Consider the following 21084-nt stretch of genomic DNA (forward strand, 5'->3'; position numbering starts at 1 on the left):
CGTCTGAGCTGAGTCAGAATAAAAGCGCTTTCATTTTCTTTTTTTGAATGCAAAGCCCTGGACTCTGAGGACAAGAAAGTCGGACCATACAATGTGACCTGCCCATGCACCCAAATCGAGAATGTTGAAAATACCCAGTCAGCAGAAAACTTCGGTCGAAGAACAGATTTTATCACTGCATGCAGCGTGGGGAATTGCCAGGATGCCAAGCATTAGGATTCACTCGATATTTTGTCAGAGAGGCCGTTGATGAATTTCAGATGGAACAGCAACATGTTGAAATCCGGTCGGTGTGTGAAAGAAAGCGAGTGCTGATGGAAGGGGCTGGGAGTTCAGCAGTGTGGGGCCGTGTGCCCAAACACAGCAGTTAAATCCGATTCTCAATTAGTGAACCCATCCAAAAGATCTGTTTGTTTGGTTGAGGTTTTTTCTTATTCGTTCATGGGATGTGACCGTCGCTGGCGAGGCCGGCATTTATTGCCTATCGCAAATTGCCCTTGAGAAGGTGGTGGTGAGCCGTCTTGTTGAACCGCTGCAGTCCGTGTGGTGAAGGTTCTCCCACAGTGCTGTTCGGTAGTGAGTTCAAGGATTTTGACCCAGCGACGATGAAGGAACGGCGATATAATGTCGATGAAAACATAAATTACAAAGGGAGATTGATAGATTAGGTGAATGGGCAAAATTGTGGCAAATGGAATTCAATGCAGACAAATGTGAGGTCATCCACTTTGGATCAAAAAAGGATAGAACAGGGTACTTTCAAAATGGGAAAATGTTAAAAACAGTGGATGTCCAAAGGGACTTAGGGGTTCAGTTACATAGTTCATTGAAGTGTCATGAACAGGTGCAGAAAATAGTCAATGAGGCTAATAGAATGCTAGCCTTTATATCGAGAGGACTAGAGTACAAGGGGGCAGAAGCTATGCTGCAGCTATACAAAATCCTGGTTAGACCGCACCTGGAGTACAGTGAGCAGTTCTGGGCACCGCACCTTCGGAAGGACATATTGGCCTTGGAGGGAGTGCAGCGTAGGTTTACTAGAATGATACCCGGACTTCAAGGGTTAAGTTACGAGGAGAGATTACACAAATTGGGGTTGCATTCTCTTGAGTTTCGAAGGTTAAGGGGTGATCTGATCGAAGTTTATAAGATATTAAGGGGAACGGATAGGGTGGAGAGAGATAAATTATTTCCGCTGGTTGGGGATTTTAGGAGTAGGGGGCGCAGTCTAAAAATTAGAGCCAGACCTTTCATGAGCGAGATTAGAAAACATTTCTACACACAAAGGGCGGTAGAAGTTTGGAACTCTCTTCTGCAAACGGCAATTGATAGGAGCTCAATTGCTAAATTTAAATGAGCGATCGATAGCTTTTTAGCAACCAAAGGTATTAAGGGATATGGGCCAAAGGCAGGTATATGGAGCCAGATCACAGATCAGCCATGATCTTATCAAATGGCGGAGCAGATACGAGGGGCTGAATGGCCTACTCCTGTTCCTTTGTCCTATGTTCCTATATTTCCAAGTCGGGATGGTGTGTGACTTGGAGGGGAATGTGCCGGTGGTATTGTTCCCATGTGCCTGCTGCCCTTGTCCTGTTTAGGGTGGTGGATGGGGTGCCAATCAAGCGGGCTGCTTTGTTCTGGATGGTGTCGAGCACTCATCCAGGCAAGTGGAGAGTGTTCCATCACACTTCTCACTAGCGCCTTTTCGATGGTGGAAAGGCTGTGGGGAGTCAGGAGGTGAGTCACTCGCTGCAGAATATCCAACGTCTGACCTGCTCTTGTAGCCACAGTATTTATGTGGCTGGTCCAGTTAAGTTTCTGGTCAATTGTGACCCCAATGATGTTGATGGTTGGGGATTCGGCGATGGTAATGCCGGTGAATGTCAAGGGGACATGGTTAGATTCTCTCTTGTTGGAGACAGCCATTGCCTGGCATTTGTCTGGCGCGAATGTTACTTGCCACTTATCAGCCCAAGCCTGGATGTTGTCCAGGTCTTGCTGCATGCGGGCACGGACTGCTTCTTTATCTGAGGGGTTGTGAATGGCACTGAACACTGTGTAATCATCAGCGAACATCCCCATTTATGGCCTAAGGATGGAGGGAAGGTCATTGATGAAGCAGCTGAAGACCATTGGGCCTAGGACACTGCCCTGTACTGTACACTACTTTTTAAAATATTACAGATAAGCAGAGCACTTGAGCAGTCACAGCTGTGACTTTGACTTTTCTCCCTCTCCTCTAGATCTCCCCCGCAACTGCCACTAACCACAATCTTCTGTCACACTTCTCAACGAGAAATTTCCGTGCCTCAGTTTTCAGATGAAATAACGTCCATCTCTTCAGTCACGGACAGCCCAGAGAGAGTTTCTGAGTTTCAGGTCCCACTTTGCCTCAATCCTCCTTGAGGTACTATGAAAAAATGTCCTTCAGTTAATAATAATATTAATAAAAGTTCTTATCTTTTGGGGTTTTGTTTAGATTCCACGGCTTTTAAAGATCATTGCGGATATTTGACGAAGCGCCTCTTGATTGGCGGCTTCTCTTTGACAAAGATCCAGAAGCGATCATTGAGAGGCTGAAAATCAAGCTGTTTGATAAAAGCACTGATACTTCGGTATTTATCTAAGCAGTATGGGTTCTGGAAGTGCTCAGGTTGTGAGTTCAAGTTTCACCTTCAACAATCAAACCTTTCAATCCGGGCATTTTGACTGGAGTTCAAAGTACAACTGGTCTGTTCCATGATGCATCTACTTCTTAGTGTTCCCGTGTGGGCACTTGGGTTCCTCTGGCCTTCCGTCTTGCTTGAGCAGATGCGAGTTTCGTTGTTTTCGAGGGAGAGGGGGATCTCAGCGTCAGCTGTCATGGCAAAGGGGCCGGGATGAGATCTTTAAATCGAAGGAACCAAACATACGATTATTCTTTTCGTTAAGCGGATATTCATCCGTTGCAAATTTCGTGTGGGGAAAATTTGGAAGGGAAATATGCTGCCTGGTCTCACTGTGTAACGGGTGAAATTATTCAGCTTACAGATGTTAATACGCTGAAAGGTCGAGAGGCCTTTTCCAGCTCCCGTGTGGGACAAGTTCAGCTTTTGGGCCACTGGGTAAAGTGTTATTTTAATTCGTGCTAACGAATGACAAGTCATTTGGCACAAACAAGAAGGATTTTAAACTCACGAGTTCACTGTCCATGTTTCTGAGATCATGTTCAATAAAATCAAGGATACCCCTCAACACGTGACTGAGAATTTTATAACAGGGACCCTCACCCCCGTTCGACGTCTTCGAGGGATGATTCAGAGTCCTCTTATGAATATTTAAGATGGGAACTTAACGACGAGCGAGCCTGGGTAGCTCATTCGTTAAAGCATTAAACTTTTAAAGCGGGTAGTGATATCAGAGTCCAGTGTTCAAGCTATAAATTTTGAAACAGCTGGTAAGTTCTGCCTTTGTTGCGGAGCAACAGCTCCGGGACAGACGATGCCTGTGATGTGTTGTCAAAGCTTCGGTGGTGTCTTCTTTCCCAGGGATGGGCACTAATGCGTTGTCTGCAGCGGGAATTGCAGCTTCCCGCCAGCAACGTGTGTTTGGAGAGAGCGGGGCCGAAAGAGGGGCTTAATGTTGTTTCTGTCGTGGCCTCAATCAATCCGGGAGCTGGGGAACATCAAACATCGAAAAACTGATGTTTGTTGCCGCGGCCGCAATGCTGTCTTTAACTGTAGTTATTAACCGAAGCTGCACTTCAGGAGCCTTTAATGATCTCTCACAAATCAGCTGAAATTATTCGCAATGTGCAGCTTTGAGAGGGGCTTTCTGCACCGTCAGTTCAGGAAACGTGAGTGAGTGTTAAACACTGTCTGTATATGTGTCGTGTTTGAGTTTGTATTGAACTATACAGAGAAAGGAAAATATACCTGTTCTCTGAGGTGTGGTATTTTATTCACATTCAACCACAGACTGAATTCTTGCTTTTTTCACACTTATTGAATTTTAGTGGGTCACGTTTTCAAAATGTTTCTGCCCGGTTTCGAACCGGGGACTTTTCGCGTGTTAGGCGAACGTGATAACCACTACACTACAGAAACGCTGTTGCACACAATCGTATCGGAAGCCCTCAGAAGATAGCTGCCGTCTGCAAATGCTCTCAGTGTGGGAGACGGGTCCCTTTCCCGTTCAGAGGATTAACTTCTGCAAAATAGTTCACTGTATTAATTTCGCAATACTCATTAAACTCTGAAAAAAGACGAATAGTTGTTCAAATCGCCATTAATCAACTAATAACTTTTTGTTTCAGGCTGACGGAAATCCTAACTTTTTTTTAATGTATTCATTCACCAGGCAGAATATAGAAAGTTCAGAGGGGATGTGAAAGAGGAAATAAGAGGGTCAAAGAGAGAGTATAAGAATGGACTGGAGGCCAACATAAAAGGGAATCCAAAAGACTTCCACGGGCATGTAAACATTAAACGGGTAGTAAGAGCGCTACTCTGATGAGGGACCATAAAGGAGATCTGCACATGGAGGCAGAGGGGTTGGCACTAAATGAATACTCTGCATATGTCTTTACCAAGGATGAAGATGCTGCCTGAGTCTCAGTTTAGGAAGATATAGTTGAGATACCAGATGGGCTAAACATTGATAAAGAAGAGGTACTTGAAAGGTTATCTGTACTTCTAGGAGATACGTCACCCGATCCAGATGGGATGCATCTTAGGTTGCTGATATAAGTAAGAGGGGAAATTGCAGAGGTACTGGCCATAATCATCCAAATATCCAAAGATACGGCGGTGGTGCAGAGGAGCGGAGAATTGCAAATGTTACACCCTTGTTCAAGAAAGAGTGCAAGGGTGAACCCAGCAACAAGAGGCCAGTCAGGTAACCTCAGTGTTGGGGAAACTTTTAGAAACGATAATCCGGGACAGAATTAACAGTCACTTGCACGAGTGTGGATTGATTAGGGAAAGCCAGCGCGGATTAGTTAAAGGCAAAACGAGTTTAACTAACCTGATGGAATATTTTGATGAGATAACAGAGAGGGTAGATGAAGGCAATACAGTTGATACGGTGTATATGGACTTTGAAAAGGCATTTAATAAAGTGCCCCACTGTAGGCTTATCAGGAAGATTGCGGCCCATGGATAAAGGGGGCAATAGAAACATGGATACAGAATTGGCTAAGGGACAGGAAACAGAAAGTAGTGGTGAGCGGTTGTTTTGTGGACTGGAGGGAGGTGTACAGTGTTGTTCCCCAGGGGTTAGTGATGGGACCACTGCTTTTCTTCATATATATTAATGACTTGGACTTGCGTGTACTGGGCACAACTTCAAAATTTGCAGATGACACAAAATTTGGAATGGCGGTAAACACTGTGAAGGATAGTGATACACCTCAAGAGGTGATAGACAGACTGGCTGCATGGCGGACAAATGGCAGATGAAATTTAACGCAGAAACATGCATAGTGATACATTTCGGTAGGAAGAACGAGGAGAGGCAATATAAACTAGAGGGCACAAATCTAAAAGGGGCACAGGTTCAGAGAGTTCTGGGGGTTTATGTGCACAAATCTTTGAAGGTGGCAGAGCAGGTTGAGAAAGCCGTTAAAAATCATACGGGATCCTGGGCTTTATAAATAGAGGCATAGAGTAAAAAAGCATGGACGTTATGATGAACCTTTATCAAACACTGATTCGGCCACAACTGGAGTATTGTGTCCAGTTCTGTGCACCGCACTTTAGGAAAAATGTGAAGGCCTTCGAGAGGGTGCAGAAGAGATTTACTGGAATTATTCCAGGGATGAGGGACTTCAGTTACTTGGATAGACTGGAGAAGTTGCGTTGTTCTCCTTGGAACAGAGACGGTTGCGAGGAGAATTAATCAAGGTATTCAAAATGATGATGGGTCCAGACAGAACAGATGGAGAGAAACTGTTCTCATTGGCAGAAGAGTCAAGAAACAGAGGACATAGATTTCAGGTGACTGGCAAAAGAACCAAAGGTGAAATGAGGAAAAACTTCTTTACACAGCGAATGGTTAGGACCTGGAATGCACTGCCCGAGGGGGTGGTGGAGGCAGATTCAATCATGGCCTTCAAAAGGGAATTGGATAATTACTTGAAAGTAAAAGAATTGCACGGCTTCGGGGAAACGGTGGGGGATTGGGACGAGCTGGATTGCTGTTATATGGAGCCGAATGGCCTCCTTCCGTGCTGCAACCTTTCTCCGAAATCTATGATTTCATGGGATTTGACCGTCGCTGACAATGCCAGCATTTATTGTGTATCCCTAATTTGCCTTGAGAAGGTGGCGGTGAGCCGCCTTCATGAACCGCTGAAGCCCGTGTGCTGAAGGTTCTCACACAGTGCTGTTCGGCAGGGAGTTCTAGGATTTTGACCCAGCGTCACGTGAGCATGGTGTGTGACTTGGAGGGGAACGTGCAGGTGGTGTTGTTCCCATGCGCCTGCTGCCATTGTCATTCTTGGTGGAAAAGGTCGTAGGTTTGGGAGGTGCTGTCGAAGAAGCCTTGGCGAATTGCATTGCTACAGTGCATCTTGTAGATGGTACACACTGCAGCCACGGTGCGCTGGAGGGAGTGAATGTTAAAGATGGTGGATAGGGTGCCAATTAATCGGGCTGCTTTGTCCTGGATGGTGCCTAGCTTCTTGATTGTTGTTGAAGATGCATTCGTCCAGGCATGTGGAGGGTGTTCCATCACAGTCCTGACTTGTGCCTTGTAGATGGTAGAAAGATTTTGGAGAGTCATGAGCTGAGTCACTCGCCGTAGAATGCCCAGCCTCTGACCTGCTATTGTAGCCACAGTATTTACGTATTTTAATATATATTCGTTCATGGGATGTGGGCGTCGCTGGCGAGGCCAGCATTTGATGCCCATCCCTAATCACCCTTGAGTGGTGGTGGTGAGCCGCTTTCTTGAACCGCTGCAGTCCGTGTGGTGAAGGTTCTCCCACAGTGCTGTTAGGTAGGGAGTTCCAGTATTTTCACCCAGCAGTGATGAAGGAACGGCGATATATTTCGAAGTCGGGATGGTGTGTGACTTGGAGGGGAACGTGCAGGTGGTATTGTTCCCATGAGCCTGCTGCCATTGTCATTCTTGGTGGAAAAGGTCGTAGGTTTGGGAGGTGCTGTCGAAGAAGCCTTGGCGAATTGCTGCAGTGCATCCCAAAGATTGTACACACTGCAGCCACTGTGGGTCGGTGGTGAAGGGAGTGAATGTTTACGGTGGTGGATGGGGTGCCAATCAAGCGGGCGGCTTTGTCCTGGATCGTGTCGAGCTTCTTGAGTGTTGTTGGAGCTCCACTCATGCAGGCCAGTGGACAGTATTCCATCACACTCCTGACTTGTGCCTTGTATATGGGGAAAGGCTTTCGGAGTCAGGAGGTGAGTCGCTCGCCGCAGAATACTCAGCCTCTGACCTGCTCTTGTAGCCGCAATATTTATATGGATGGTCCAGTTAAGTTTCTGATCAATGGTGAACCCAGGATGTTGATGATGGGGGATTCGGCGATGGTAATGCCGTTTAAAGTCAAGGGGAGGTGGTTCGACTCTCTCTTGTTGGAGATGGTCATTGCCTGGCACTTGTCTGGCGCCAATGTTACTTGGCACTTATCAGCCTAAGCCTGGATGTTGTCGAGGTCTTGCTGAATGCGGGCTCGGACTGCTTCATTATTTGAGGGATTGCGAATGGAACTGAACACTGTGCAATCATCAGCGAACGTCACCATTTCTGACCTTATGATGGAGGGAAGGTCATTGATGAAGCAGCTGAAGGTGGTTGGACCTGGGACACTGCCCTGAAGAACTCCTGCAACAATGCCCTGGGGCTGAGATGATTGGCCTCCAACAACCACTACCATCTTCCTTTGTGCTAGGTATAAATCCAGCTACTCGAGAGTTTTCCCCTGATTCCCATTGACTTCAATTTTACTAGGGTTCCTTGGTCCCACACTCGGTCAAATGCTGCCTTGATATCAAGGGTCTGTAACTCTCACCTCACCTCTGGAATTCAGCTCTTTTGTCCATGTTTGGAACAAGGCTGTAATGAGTTCTGGAGCTGAGTGGTCCTGGCGGAACCCAAACGAGCATCGGTGAGCAGTTTATTGGTGAGTAAGTGCCGCTTGATAGCATTGTCGACGACACCTTCCAACACTTTGCTGATGATCGAGAGTAGACTAATGGGGCGGTAATCGGCCGGATTGGATTTGTCCTGCTTTTTTGGATAGGACATACCTGGGCAATTTTCCACATTGTCGGGTAGATGCCAGTCTTGTAGCTGTACTGGAACAGCTTGGCGAGAGGGGCGGCTAGTTCTGGAGCACAAGACCTCAGCACGACAGCCGGGATGTTGTCCGGGCCCATCGCCTTTGCTGGATCCAGTGCACTCCAGCCGTTTCTTGATATCACGTGGAGTGAATCGAGTTGGATGAAGATTGGCTTCTGTGATTTTGGGGATATCGGAAGGAGGCCCAGATGTATCATCCACACGGCACCTCTGGCCGCAGATAGTTGCAAACGCTTCAGCCTTGTCTTTTGCACTCACGTGCTGGACTCTGCCATCATTGAGGATGGGGAGGTTTACAGGGTCTCCTCCTCCCATGACTTGTTTAATTATCCACCACCATTCACGACTGGATGTGGCAGGACTGCAGAGATTTGATCTGATCCGTTGGTTGTGGAATCGCTTAGCTCTGTCGATAGCATGTTGCTTCCGCTGTTTAGCATGCATGTGGTCCTGAGTTGTAGCTTCACCAGGTTGGCACCTCATCATTTGGACGCCTGGTGTTGCTCCTGGCATGCTCTTCTACACTCCTCATTGAACCAGGGTTGATCCACTGGCTTGTTGGTAATGGTAGAGTGAGGGATATGCCGATCCATGAGATTACAGATTGTGCTGCTGCTGATGGCCCACAGCAACTCATGGATGCCCAGTTTTGAGCTGCGAGATCTGTTCTGCATCTATCCCATTGAGCACAATGGTAGTGTCACACAACACGTTGGATGCTATCCTCAGTGCGAAGACGGGGCTTCGTCTCCATGAGGACTGTGCAGTGGTGTCATGGAACAGATGCATTTGCGACAGGTAGTTTGGTGAGGACGAGGTCAAGTAAGTTTTTCCCTCGTGTTTTGTTCGCTCAACACCTAACGCAGGCCCAGTCTCGCAGCAAAATCCTTCAGGACTCGACCAGCTCGGTCAGTGGTGGACATTGAAGTCTCCCACCAAGGGTACATTCTGTGCCCTTGCTATCCTCAGTGCTCCCTCCAAGTGGTGCTCAACATGTAGGATGACTAATATCATCAGCTGAGGGAGGACGGTAGCTGATAATCAGCAGGAGGTTTCCTTGCCCATGTTTGACCTTATGCCATGAGTTTTCATGGGGTCCAGAGTCAATGTTGAGGACTACCCAGGGCCACTCCCTCCTGACTGTATATCACTGTACCGCCACCTCTGGTCGGATCTGTCCTGCCGGTGGGACAGGACAGACCCAGGGATGGTGATGGACGTTGGCTGAAAAGCATGATTCTGTGAGCATGGCTATGTCAGGCTGTTGCTTGACTCGTCTGTGGGACAGCTCCCCCAATTTTGGCACAAGTCTCCAGATGTTAGTGAGGAGGACTTTGCGGGGTAGCTGGGCTTGTTTTGACCTTTGTCGTGTCCCGTGCCGAGTGGTCCGTCCGGTTTAATTCTTATTATGACTTTTTTTTCAGCGAGATTTATACAGATGAGTTGCTTGCTCGGCCATTTCAGAGGGCAATTAAGAATCAATCACATTGCTGTGGGTCTGGAGTCACATTTCGGCCAGACCGGGTAAGGACGGCAGGTTTCCTTCTTTGAAGGATATTCGTGAACCAGATGTGTTTTCACGACAATCCGGTAGTTTCATAGCAACCCATTACTGATACCAGTATTTTAATTCCAGATTTTATTTAATTAATTGAAATTAAATTCCTCAGATGCCGTGGCGGGATTTGAACTTATGACTTGGAGATTATTCAGCCAGGCCTGCTGGATTACTATTTCAGTCACAGAACCACTCTGCTTCCGTACCGTATCTGGACAATAACATATTGATTTCACTCTGTTTATTAATTAGTATTAAAAAACCCGCATTCCCACAGGTCACACGGAGATGGGGCCTATTTTTAATAAACTATTAAAGGTGACGTTGGTTCTAAAAAATAAAGGTGACTAAAAAAGCAAAAAAAAACAAATAATGCGATTTGGTTCCAGTTTGGTTGAAATGAAGAAATAAAGTTGTCGTTGGACCCAGTCTCACCTTTATTCTGCCATTAAAAACAGGCCCATCCGTGTGAGCCGTGCGAATGCGGGTTGATGTTCGGGAGCTCGTGGGCCACGGACTCTGCCTCAGGCTGATTGGGACATTCCGTTACTGCGGGTTAAACAGCGCTGCTATAAAAAGGGGGAGTCGGCTTTCCCTTATTACTTACTTAGGAGAGTTTGCTTGTTATAATGGAGGGGTTGGGGATTCTTGTTTTATTATTTGTTGTAATCTGTTCAGCTCAGCCGCCCTCTCTTCTTTTCCCCGCCGATAAATGTTGGTTGTCTCCTAAAAACCGCAAAGTCTGCGGATTTCCGGGCATTAAAGCTCGTGAGTGTGTGCGGAGAGGCTGCTGCTTCGATGCGGGGAATCTGGATGCGCCGCCGTGTTTCTATTCACTGGACAATCTGCCAGGTGGGTGTATTCTTGGTCTGTCCATATTCTGGGCTGGGACTTTCCAGGGTCACCCGCCATCAAGCTGCACGCGGTTTCCCTGGACAGTTTCATCTCTTTCCTTCCTGTCCTACAACGCCAGTTGGAAATTCAAACGTTTCCAGTCCGGAGAGTGGAACCGGTGGTGGGATTGGGAGCTTCCAATCCCGCAGAGTAGATTTGATGGTGGGATTGGGGGTGGCTGTTAATCAGATACAGAAAGGGCAATAGTTAATCGCCCTTTGACCCAGTATCTGGAGTTCGAATCATTCTACTGTTGCTCGATAACTTGGGAGTCACACTGAGGAAGGGCAGAGTGAACTAGCTCCGGCCGCTGCTGTCACTGACCATTTCGATTTGATATTTGATTTCTATCGGAGATGCGGGCAATTTAATTCCAAGCAGCGCGGTGATGAGCTGTTGTTGGTCCACTGGTCTCCATTAGACAGATAATGGGGTGGGACAGAAACTGAAACATGGATGGGGTTGTCCCCCTCCCGGTAACGGTTCCCTTGACCCTCCCCGTGGGGCAACTAACCGCCTTTCATTGCCTCTCTTGCAGTCTGCACCAAGGATGGGCGGGTCCTGATCGCGATCTCCAAGGATTTGACGCTGCCTCCTGTAAACCTAACAACCCTCCATCTGAAGGATGGAGACGGAGCTGAGTGCAGTCCAACCGTGGCCTCTGCAGACACTGTGCTCTTTCAGTTCGCAGTCACTGAATGTGGCGCTACTCAGCGGGTAGGTATTGCGGGCTGGGAGTCCCGTCAATGGCTCAGTTCGGGACTGATGGTCTTCTGTCTCTTGTAGCTGGACGGCGTGAACATCCTGTATGAAACGGATGTGTTGGGTGAGTTTGAGATCTTGGATGGCGCTTTGGGATCGGTGACCCGGGACAGCCCTTTCAGGTGAGAATAGGAGCACATTCAGCGGGTAGAGACAGTGAGGAGCTGAATTCTCCAGCCGTGTCCGTTCTCTTGCAGGCTCCATGTCCAGTGCAGTTACAAGGGAAGCCAGGAGTCTGATCTGCAGGTGAAGCCCAGAGTTTTCACCCTTTCTCCACCACTGCCAGCCACTGAGGCCGGGATCCTGCTTCTGGAGCTGAGACTAGCGAGAGGTAACGAGTGCTCGCTGATAGTAGTGTCCAAATTCAGTCTCTCTCCAAATAGTGCCCGCCATTCATCTTTCTCTTTCCAGATGGTGGCTACCGGAGCTGGTACGTGGCCAGTGACTACCCGATCCTGAGTGTGCTCCGGGACCCCGTGTTTGTGGAGGTTCGTGTTCTGAACCGGAACGATCCGTCCCTTGTGCTGGTGCTCAATGACTGCTGGGCGACCCCCACCCCGAGCCGTATTCGGGGCTCCGATGGGACCTCCTGGTGGGCAGGTAAGGGATCGAGTGAGGGGGCTTGTGGCAGTGTGGGGATTGGGGAGGGGGCGACATGGGCGGGGATTAATACAGAAATCATTACTTCAGTCCGGGTTAGTGATTGGGGAAATATTCCTTCGAAGGTGACATTTTGGTCCATTCTCCGGAATAATTGGGTTGATGTAAACCTATAACCGTGTGGCCATCTATTGGAGGTCTCCTCTCCCCGTGACGCCCCTCTGTCTCTGTTCCAGGTGCCCCTTTGCTGGTGATAACTACAAAACCCGCCTCCTACCAGTAAACGCTGCTTCCCATTTGCGGTTCCCAACTCACCATAATCGTTTTGTAGTCAGCACGTTCGCTTTCTGGGACCGAGTTTCGGGCCGGGCTCTGACCGGAGAGGTGAGTTTCCTTCAGTGCTTCTTTCCCCGTCACTTGGTATCACTTGTTCCCTGGCTCTTAATAAGTGAGCAGGCCTCTGTTGGTCGGTTGACTGTAGAAGCATTAATCTGACTGTAACCTGTGGGATTGACCATACCGCACTGTCCCTTTGTAGGTTTATTTCCACTGTAGTGCTGAGGTTTGCTACCCTGCCACCCGAGAGAACTGCACGGCTCCCTGCAGCTCCAGTAAGTACCTGCGATCTGAATAGAAACTAAACCCTGATTGGGAGGGGTGGGTGTGGGACATCTGGACATGGGGCTCCCTCACCCTGTGCCCAGTGCTTTTTTTTTTCTTCAACCAGCACCTTTGTTTTTTTTGTGTCTTTAGGCCACCCTTTTATAAGAAGGGGGGGGGGGGTGTAGGGTGTGCTTAAGTACTAAAAATCAAATAAACCAAAACCAGGCATCAAATTAAAATTTTATTTTCCTCGTCCAGGATGCACTCCAGCCCCTGAGGTGCCCACCGGTCGCGGAAACTGTGCCCAGTGCTCGGCCACTTGCTCAGTGTCCCGGATCTGGGAACTTGTCCCGTTCCATTCGGTGCCGGTTTCCATTAGACTCGCAGTCTAGGTCAGCGGGTCTGAGCACATCTTGCACCAGGTCAGTAATTGTGAAGGATGCTCTAATCCTTGAGCTGGGATGAATGAAGTATTTTTGGTTCCTTGCTACTTGCCCGGATGCTGAGCTGTCCTAATTGCCGATCCCTGAGGAGCAGAATCCCCATTGTTGGCACGGGTGTGTTCCACATCCGGTTCGGAAGAGTCCACCCTTGGCCTTGGAGAACATTTAACCGGAATCTAATTTTCCCCTTTCTGACACCGGGAATTCAGGGTGGAACCGAACGGATGTCCCGGGGCCGGACACCTGGCCAATTGTCAAAGTCTCATGAAACTGCGGGTCAAAGTAATGCGTCAAACAGTGTCTCTTCACCAGGAGACCAGACTGGCCATTGTGGCGGCAGCAATTGCAAACTCTGCTCAGATGCCGTGTCCTTCTGAGAATCGGTTTGGTGAGAACTAGATGCAATTATAGCCGGAACTCTAAACTCAGTCCGGTACCCAGGGCCTTGATGTTTTTTGCATGAGGCCATCTGATTCCGGATTTGCAGAGAGCTGAAGATTTAATCATTCACTATAAACTCTCTCTTGTTCTCCTTGTCCCCCAGAAAGGCGAAGAAGCGCCGATGACCGGTCTGGTGTCTTGGTGACCGCTAATGGACCCATCCTTTTCCTGGAAGGTGAAGCGAGGTTGGCTGCTCGAATCCACCAGGACGAGAAAGGTAAGCAGTAAGCTCCACTTGTGTCTAGTGATGGAGTATCTGGTGCCCATCTAACCCTGGATTCTCCCCACAGATGCTGCTGTTGATTCACCCTCCCGTGTTCCTGGATTGGCGATTGGGGTAGCGCTGCTCTCCATGGCCCTGTTGGTCGGGGCTATTGCTATGTGGAAAATGGAGCCTGGCCGCAGTGTGGGCTCCGAGTGCAGCTCCATGGAACTGTAGATGTCTGTTGGATAATAAACTCCTGTTATGGATGATTGCAGGTCTCGTGTTATCTTCCAAATGCTCGCTGGATTTTACTCTTTGCAGTGAGTTAACTTGGTGCCTGGTTTGAGAATTGTTTGTGCAGCATCCGACGGCTGCAGCCAACAATTACCCCTGCCCCCACCCCCACCATTCGGATTGAGATCCGAGGCAAAGTTGCGGTGGGTTTGTCGTAAAATGGTGTCGGGCAGGAATGACTGGTTCATTTGCCTCTAACTCTGATCCTGTGGGTTGGTCCTGGGCCCATGTCTCTGGAATTACCTATTCCCTGAGGGCATCGATTTACCAGTTTGCCAAGCCTGAAGTGTTGGGCTCTCCTCGCATGCCTGCTGGCTGCTGGTCTCTCCAGCTTTTGGAACAGGAGAATCGACCAGATGAATATGTGGCTGCAGGGATGGTGTGGGAGGGATTTAAGTTCCTGAGACATTGGGACCGGTTCTGCGGAAGGTGGGACCTGTACAAGTTGGATGGGCTACGCCGGAGCAGGACCAGGACCGATGTCCTCGTGAAGGTGTTTGCTAGTGCTGTTGGGGATGGGAATTTGAGCAGGGAGGCGGAGGAGGTTGAAACAAGACAGAACGGGAAGAAGCAATAGTGGAAGGCAGAAAAAACAAATAGGCTCATAGTGTAAAATAATACTAAGATGGCTAGCAATCTTCAAAACCAGTCTAAAGGCGTTGTCTTAATGTGCAGAGCATTCGCAATAAGGTAGATGTATTAAATGCAGATCGATATTAACGGGTATAATATAGTTGCGATTATGGAGACATAGTGTCAGGGTGACCAAGGATGGGTACTGAACATCCACGGGTATTCAATATTTAGGAACGACAGGCAAAAAGGGGAAAGGAGGTGGGGTAGCGTTGCAAGTAAAGGAGGAAATCAATGCAATAGTAAGGAAGGATATTTCCTCCGAAAATCAGGATGTGGAATCTCTATGGGTGGAGCTAAAACACCAAGGGGCAGAAAGCGTCGGTGGGGGTTGTCTATTGCCCCCTCGCCCCAATCTGTAGGGGAGGGCATTAAACAGAAAATTAGGGACGCATGCAAGAAGGGTACAACTATAATCATGGGTGACTTTAATTTACACATCGATTGGTCAAACTAAATTAGCAATAATACTGTGGGGGAGGAATTCCTGGAGTGTGTACGTGATGGATTTCTAGACCAATATGTTGAGGAACCAACTGGAGAACAGACGATCCTAGAATGGGTATTGTGCACTGAGAAAGGATTAATTAACAATCTTGTTGTGCGGGGTCCCTGAAGGAAGAGCAACCATAACTTGATAGAATTCCTCATTAAGATGGAGAGTGAAGTAGTTGAATCCGAAACTAGGGTCCTGAATCTAAATAAATGAAATTACGAAAGTATGAGGTGTGAGTTGGCCAGGATAGATTGGGGAACTTTACTAAAAGGGATGACGGTCTGGAGGCAATGGCTAATATTTAAAGAACGTGTGCAGGAATTACAACAATTATTCATTCCTGTCTGGCGCAAAAATAAAACAAGAAAGATGGCTCAACCGTGGCTTGCAAAAGAAATTAGGGATAGTATTAGATCCGAAGAGGAGACATATAAAATTGCCAGAAAAAGCCGCAAGCCTGAGGATTGGGAGCAGTTTAGAATTCAGCAAAGGAGGACAAAGAGATTGATTAAGAGGGGAAAGATAGAGTAAACTAGCAGGGAACATAAAAACTGACTGTAAAAGCTTCTATAAAAATATGTCAAGAGAAAAAGATTAGTGAAGACAAATGTAGGTTCCTGACAGTCAGAAATGGGAAGTTATAATTGGGAACAAAGAAATGGCAGAACAATTAAACACATACTTTTTGTTCTGTTTTCACAAAGTAGGATACAAATAACCTTCCAGAAATGTTAGGGAACCAAGGGCCTCGTGAGGGACAAACTGAAGGAAACAAGTATTAGTTTAAAAAAAATAGTGCTCGGCAAATTAATGGGGCTAAAGGCTGAAAAATCCCCAGGGCCTGCTAATCTCCAACCCAGAGTACAAAACGAAGTGGCCCTGGAAATAGTGGATGCATTCGTGATCATCTACCAAAATTCTATAGACTCCTGAACGGTTCCTACATGACATTTATCCACGTTATACTGCATCTGCCATGTTCTTGCCCACTCACCCAACTTGTCGAAATCACATTGGACAATATATGATATGGATGAGGGAACGGAATGTAACATTTCCAAGTTTGAAGACGACACAAAGCTGGGGTGAAATGTGAGCTGTGAGGAGGATGCAAAGATGGTCCAATGTGTCGTTGTGGACAATGCAAGGACAAATCAAGTATGAAAATACTCAACTGGGAAGAGCGAATTTCAGCGAGTTGAAAAGGGATCGGGTCCAGGTGGATTGGAATCAAAGGTTGACAGGTAAAACAGTAAATGAGCAATGGGAGGCTTTGAGTGAGGAGATAGTTTGGGTACAGACTGGACACATTCTTACTCGGGGAAAGTTAGGGCATGGAAAACTAGAGCTCCGTGGATGACAACAGAGTATTTGAGACAGCATTTTGTACATTCTGAATACTAATGTCCGGACAGGTGTGCCCGCGGTTATCAACCACAACCTCGTCACCTCCACGCTGACAGATAAAAAGCGGCCACATTCTGCTTCAGTGAGATGAAATCTGAGAGCGGTTTCAAGGTCAATTGCAATTGCAAGTAGAATGCGTTCAGAGGACGTGAGATCATTGAGATACCTCCAAACACCCTGCCAGTTTGAACAGCAGCTCAACATCAAAAGTCTGGGGGGGGAAAAATGAGGGCTCGTCCGGGATTTGAAACCGGGATCGCTCACATATTTCAAGTAACAAACCCGAAGCGAAAATCTTCGCCCAAGAGCAACGAGCCCGCTGGGAAAAAAAACGCCAAGCATTAATTTCTGACTATCAGCGGCCACTTTCCCCAAATCTCCCTTAAAGGACCGGAAATAAAAATGTGTCCGTACATTAGTGAAGAATCATAAAGCCAATGTCTTCTCTGTTGGGTTTTGTTTAGGTCTCCCGACGCTGATAAAGAGGATTAGGGACAGTTGATGAGTTAATGGTTGTAACGGTGCAGATACTCCGGTGTAACGGTGCAGATATCCCAGTGTGAGGGTGCAGATACACCACTGTGAGGGTGCAGATACTCTGCTGCAAAGGTGCAGATGCTCGGATTTAAAGGTGCAGATACTCCGGTGTAATGGTGCAGATATTCCGGTGTAAGGGTGGAAATACTCGGATTTCAGGGTGCAGATACTCGGATGCAGGGATTTGTTGCCGCGACTGAAATGCGGCTGAGAACTGTTGTTATTATCCAAGGCAGCGCTGCAGGATCCTTTCATGATCTCTCACAAATCAACTGAAACCCATCGGAATGTGAATACAATTTTGCGTTTCCAAAACAAAAGGGAGTGACATTCATTGTGGAAACAGTCTGGCGTCACTCACTGCAGAAATATCCATGTCAGAGTGAAGCGCCTCTCCTGCAACCTTCGAACCTTGTCTGTCAAGAAGAATTCAGATTTCCGCGAAGCCAATCACAGGTCAAATGGTGGAAGATCGGCCGTGCTCAGCTGGCCATTGAAACCGGGCATTTGTTTTGCAGCCAAAACAAACATCAGAACCAGGAAATGCGAGACCATGAAGACAAAACTGTCCCCACCGTCCCTGGGTGGGATCGAACCACCAACCTTTCGGTTAACAGCCGAACGCGCTAACCGATTGCGCCACAGAGACAGCACACGTTTGTGTTGAACTACTGATTCAACGAACTAAAAATTCAGGTTGCAGCGATCAAAATAAATTCTCTCTGCTATCAGTTTACTTTTCCAAAATAAAGTGTGTGAAGTTTGCACGAGTGAAAATCTGTGCTCTATTATTCCTGAATATTAAGCTCACCTTGTCATTAAACACCTGTATGTTGGAGGACTCAGTCCCCTCGTGGTCGAGAGGATTGATTTCTCGAGCTGTGATTCGCCATTCTCCATTCCAGTAATATTCAGGTTTGCTGAAAATGAGATGAGATGAAATGAGCAGGTCCGACGAGCAGGTCTGTGACACGACTCGGTGTTTACAAAGATGTCTCTTGCACTTACAGTGAAGCGGACGGCACTTTTCACTCTTAAACCAGTAAGCATGATGTTCAGAAAAAGTGTGTCCGAGACATACTCGATTTCAGCGAGGTGACACTGGGTCAGAGTAAAGTTCAGTTCATGCGATTGCCGAGTGGCGAGAAGGTGGATTTGGAACTCCTGTGCGGCTGCACTGCGAGTTGTCCAGATCTGCTTGGAGCGATATTCACTTCAATTCATCACTGACAGGGACAATTTGATTCTAAGTTTCTTTTTCTCTGCTGCTTGGTGAGATTTCAAAAGTTGTAAACGACCCACACCGACCCCAAACTCGTCACTTCCACTCTGACAGATGTAACGCGATCACACTCTTCACTTCAGTGAGATGAAAGCCGGGAGCGATTTCACGGTCGAATGCAATGGCGAACAAAACTCATTCCAAGAAAGTGCAGGTCATTGAGGTGCCTTTAAATTCCTGATTCTTTGCACTGAACGTCTTCCCAAAGCGTTTAAGATTCACGTGGAGCGATTTGGGGACTTATTTTCCATCTTTGCAAAAGTTTCAACCGCAGGTCAAAATCAAAAGACGAGGGCGGAATGAGACGCCTTCCTGAAATTTGAGAACCAGGGAAGCAGACTTTAGAGCAAGGTTCTGTTTATTGAGAAAAAGCAGATACAATATTCATCCCGGAACGATCCAGAATCCGATCAGCTCGAAAAGTAACGGTTACCCCGTGATTTGAACACGCAGCCTTCTGGTGACGCAATAATTCATGAAGATTGAAGCAGGAAGTTGAAAAGTGGGAATTGATCGATTCAGTGAGTCGTCAAAACTGCGGCAAATATAGTTCAATGGGGTTGAGCGAGATCATCCAATTTAAATCTAAGAAAGATAAATCAGAATGTTTTCTATATGGTGAGAAACTGGGAACTGTGGAGGAGCAGAGAGATTTCGGGGTCCAAGTACAGAAAGCGCTACCAACTAGCGTACAGTTACAGAAATTAATTAAAATATCTAATGGACCGTCAGTACGGCCGGTTAACTCATTTGCTCAGAGTGTGTTGTAACGCCTTAATCACGGATTCGATTCTTATAATTTACTTTATTTATTTCGTCTTTTTGTAACTTTCAAAATCGAAGCTTTACAAAAAAATATATCAAGACAGATTCGAGGGGACAGTTTTTTGAATAACATCCATTCTCACTTTGCCCCTGGACCGGAGAAACACGTCTTTCTTTTTACTCGTTTTTTTGGCAACTGTCCCTGTGGTGCAATGACTACTATGTTGGACTTCTACTTGTTTTGTTTGATGAGCCATTCAAAGGTTGTGGATTCGAGTTGCAACGGCGTTGGATTTTAGTTCGGGAGCTGGGAAGTGAAATTTTGCAGCAAAACCGCAACAGGATCATTAATGTCCGTCAGGGATGTGAAACTGCCCCCGACACTTCATCTTACACAAGTGGCTCCAGTCACACCCGAATTCATGATTCTTAAACCACTCTGAGCTGGATTGGCGAAACTCTCTCAAGAAGGAGACTCAACATCTGCTCAGACCGAAAGTCAATCTGCTGGACTTCCGGCTCTGTCAGACTGCATGTTCCTTCAGACAGGTTTCCAACTGGACACATTCATCCTGCTGCCGTGGCAGCATTGGTGCTTCAGGGGTAGAATTCTTGCTTGCAGTAATTCTGTTCCTGTAAAACTAGCTCCTGAAGTGTAGGATGGAAAGTATCCTGGCTGAGCGGCCTCTGGCGCTGGTTTAAAGCTCCAGTTAAATCCCACGATTTGAAGATGGATCAAAATCATAGTTTGTGTCTACAAAACCGCAGCCTCCCTCCTGAAAACAAGTAATACTAAACATCTCATCTGGTCTTGCAACAGCGTAGTCCGGAGGAACCACATGGCAATTCAGATAATTAAATGAATTTTGGAACACAGCAATTGTACCTTCAACTCCGGTCGAAATGTTCACAAGGAACAGGATAGTTTGATCTTGCTGAGATTCGAATTAAAAACCCCGGCATTTCCTGAGCCTGTAACTAATATAAGGACTGATTGCGCCGCTGGAGCCCGGTCACTCTGATCACCTGTCCCACTCTGCTGGAAAGAATCTTAAGGTGAGAGGTCATTACCTGTGGAAACGTGTCCAGTCACTGTGATGAAACTAATATCTGCACTTTCACTTTCAGCTACTTTCACATCCTCTGCTCCATCGCACTGCAATCGGGTTTTCTGTGAACAGGTCAAAATGGATATTTGCAGAAATTCTGTCAGTGGTAAAATTAGAATCGAGAAACGCACCAAACATTGAAACCAGCGATTAAAACGATCAGATCACACTTCCACAAAACAAGGCCTGTCTTAAAAGGTCTGTTTAATGATCGAATAAATTAATTGAAGCCATTTGACCGCATTTGCCTCGTGCTGGGGTTGTTCGCCTTGGAGCAGAGAAGGTTCAGAGGAGATTTGATAGAAGTGTTCAAAATCATGAAGGGTTTAGATAAAGTAAACAAAGAGAAGCTGTTTTAATTGGCGGAATGGTCGGGAACCAGGGGACACAGATTTGAGGTGATTGCAAAAGAACCAAAAGCGATATGAGGAAAAACTTAATTACGCAGCGAGTAGTTCTGATCTGGAATGCGCTGCTTGAAAGGGTGGTGGAAGCAGATTCAATCGTGACTTGAAAAAGGAATTTGAAGGGGAAAAATACAGAGCACCGGGAAAGGGCCGGGGAATGGGACTAATTGGATTGCTCTTATAAAAAGCCGCCACAGGCTCGATGAGCCGAATTGCCTCCTTCTGTGCTGTAACCATTCTATGATTCGATGGACAGAAGCGGTCTGAATGAATGGGCGATCGGTTGTGGGTAACAGGGAAATTTTTGACTGTTTGTCCGGTTGTGTTCCTGACCGCTCCTTGTTCTC

General features: G+C 47.1%; 1 protein-coding gene and 2 non-coding genes across 3 annotated transcripts; 1 reads left to right on the plus strand and 2 right to left on the minus strand.

Annotated features, from left to right (window-relative positions):
* Nucleotides 1-4015: 4015 nt before the first annotated feature.
* On the minus strand, nucleotides 4016-4088 carry trnav-aac (transfer RNA valine (anticodon AAC)). The gene has a single exon. It is a non-coding gene; the product is annotated as a tRNA-Val (tRNA).
* Nucleotides 4089-11597: 7509 nt separating this feature from the next.
* On the plus strand, nucleotides 11598-14046 carry LOC137335589 (zona pellucida sperm-binding protein 4-like). Its single transcript, XM_068000897.1, has 7 exons — nucleotides 11598-11614; nucleotides 11713-11846; nucleotides 11927-12107; nucleotides 12352-12499; nucleotides 12654-12726; nucleotides 13706-13819; nucleotides 13893-14046. Exons 1-7 carry the CDS (start codon nucleotides 11598-11600, stop codon nucleotides 14039-14041), a joined length of 816 nt encoding a protein of 271 aa, XP_067856998.1. The 3' UTR covers nucleotides 14042-14046.
* A 3703-nt stretch (nucleotides 14047-17749) lies between these two features.
* trnan-guu (transfer RNA asparagine (anticodon GUU)) lies at nucleotides 17750-17823 on the minus strand. The gene has a single exon. It is a non-coding gene; the product is annotated as a tRNA-Asn (tRNA).
* Between the last annotated feature and the right edge of the window lie 3261 nt (nucleotides 17824-21084).

This window comes from Heptranchias perlo, chromosome 20 (genome assembly GCF_035084215.1).
Source record: "Heptranchias perlo isolate sHepPer1 chromosome 20, sHepPer1.hap1, whole genome shotgun sequence".
NCBI classification, from domain to species: Eukaryota; Metazoa; Chordata; class Chondrichthyes; order Hexanchiformes; family Hexanchidae; genus Heptranchias; species Heptranchias perlo.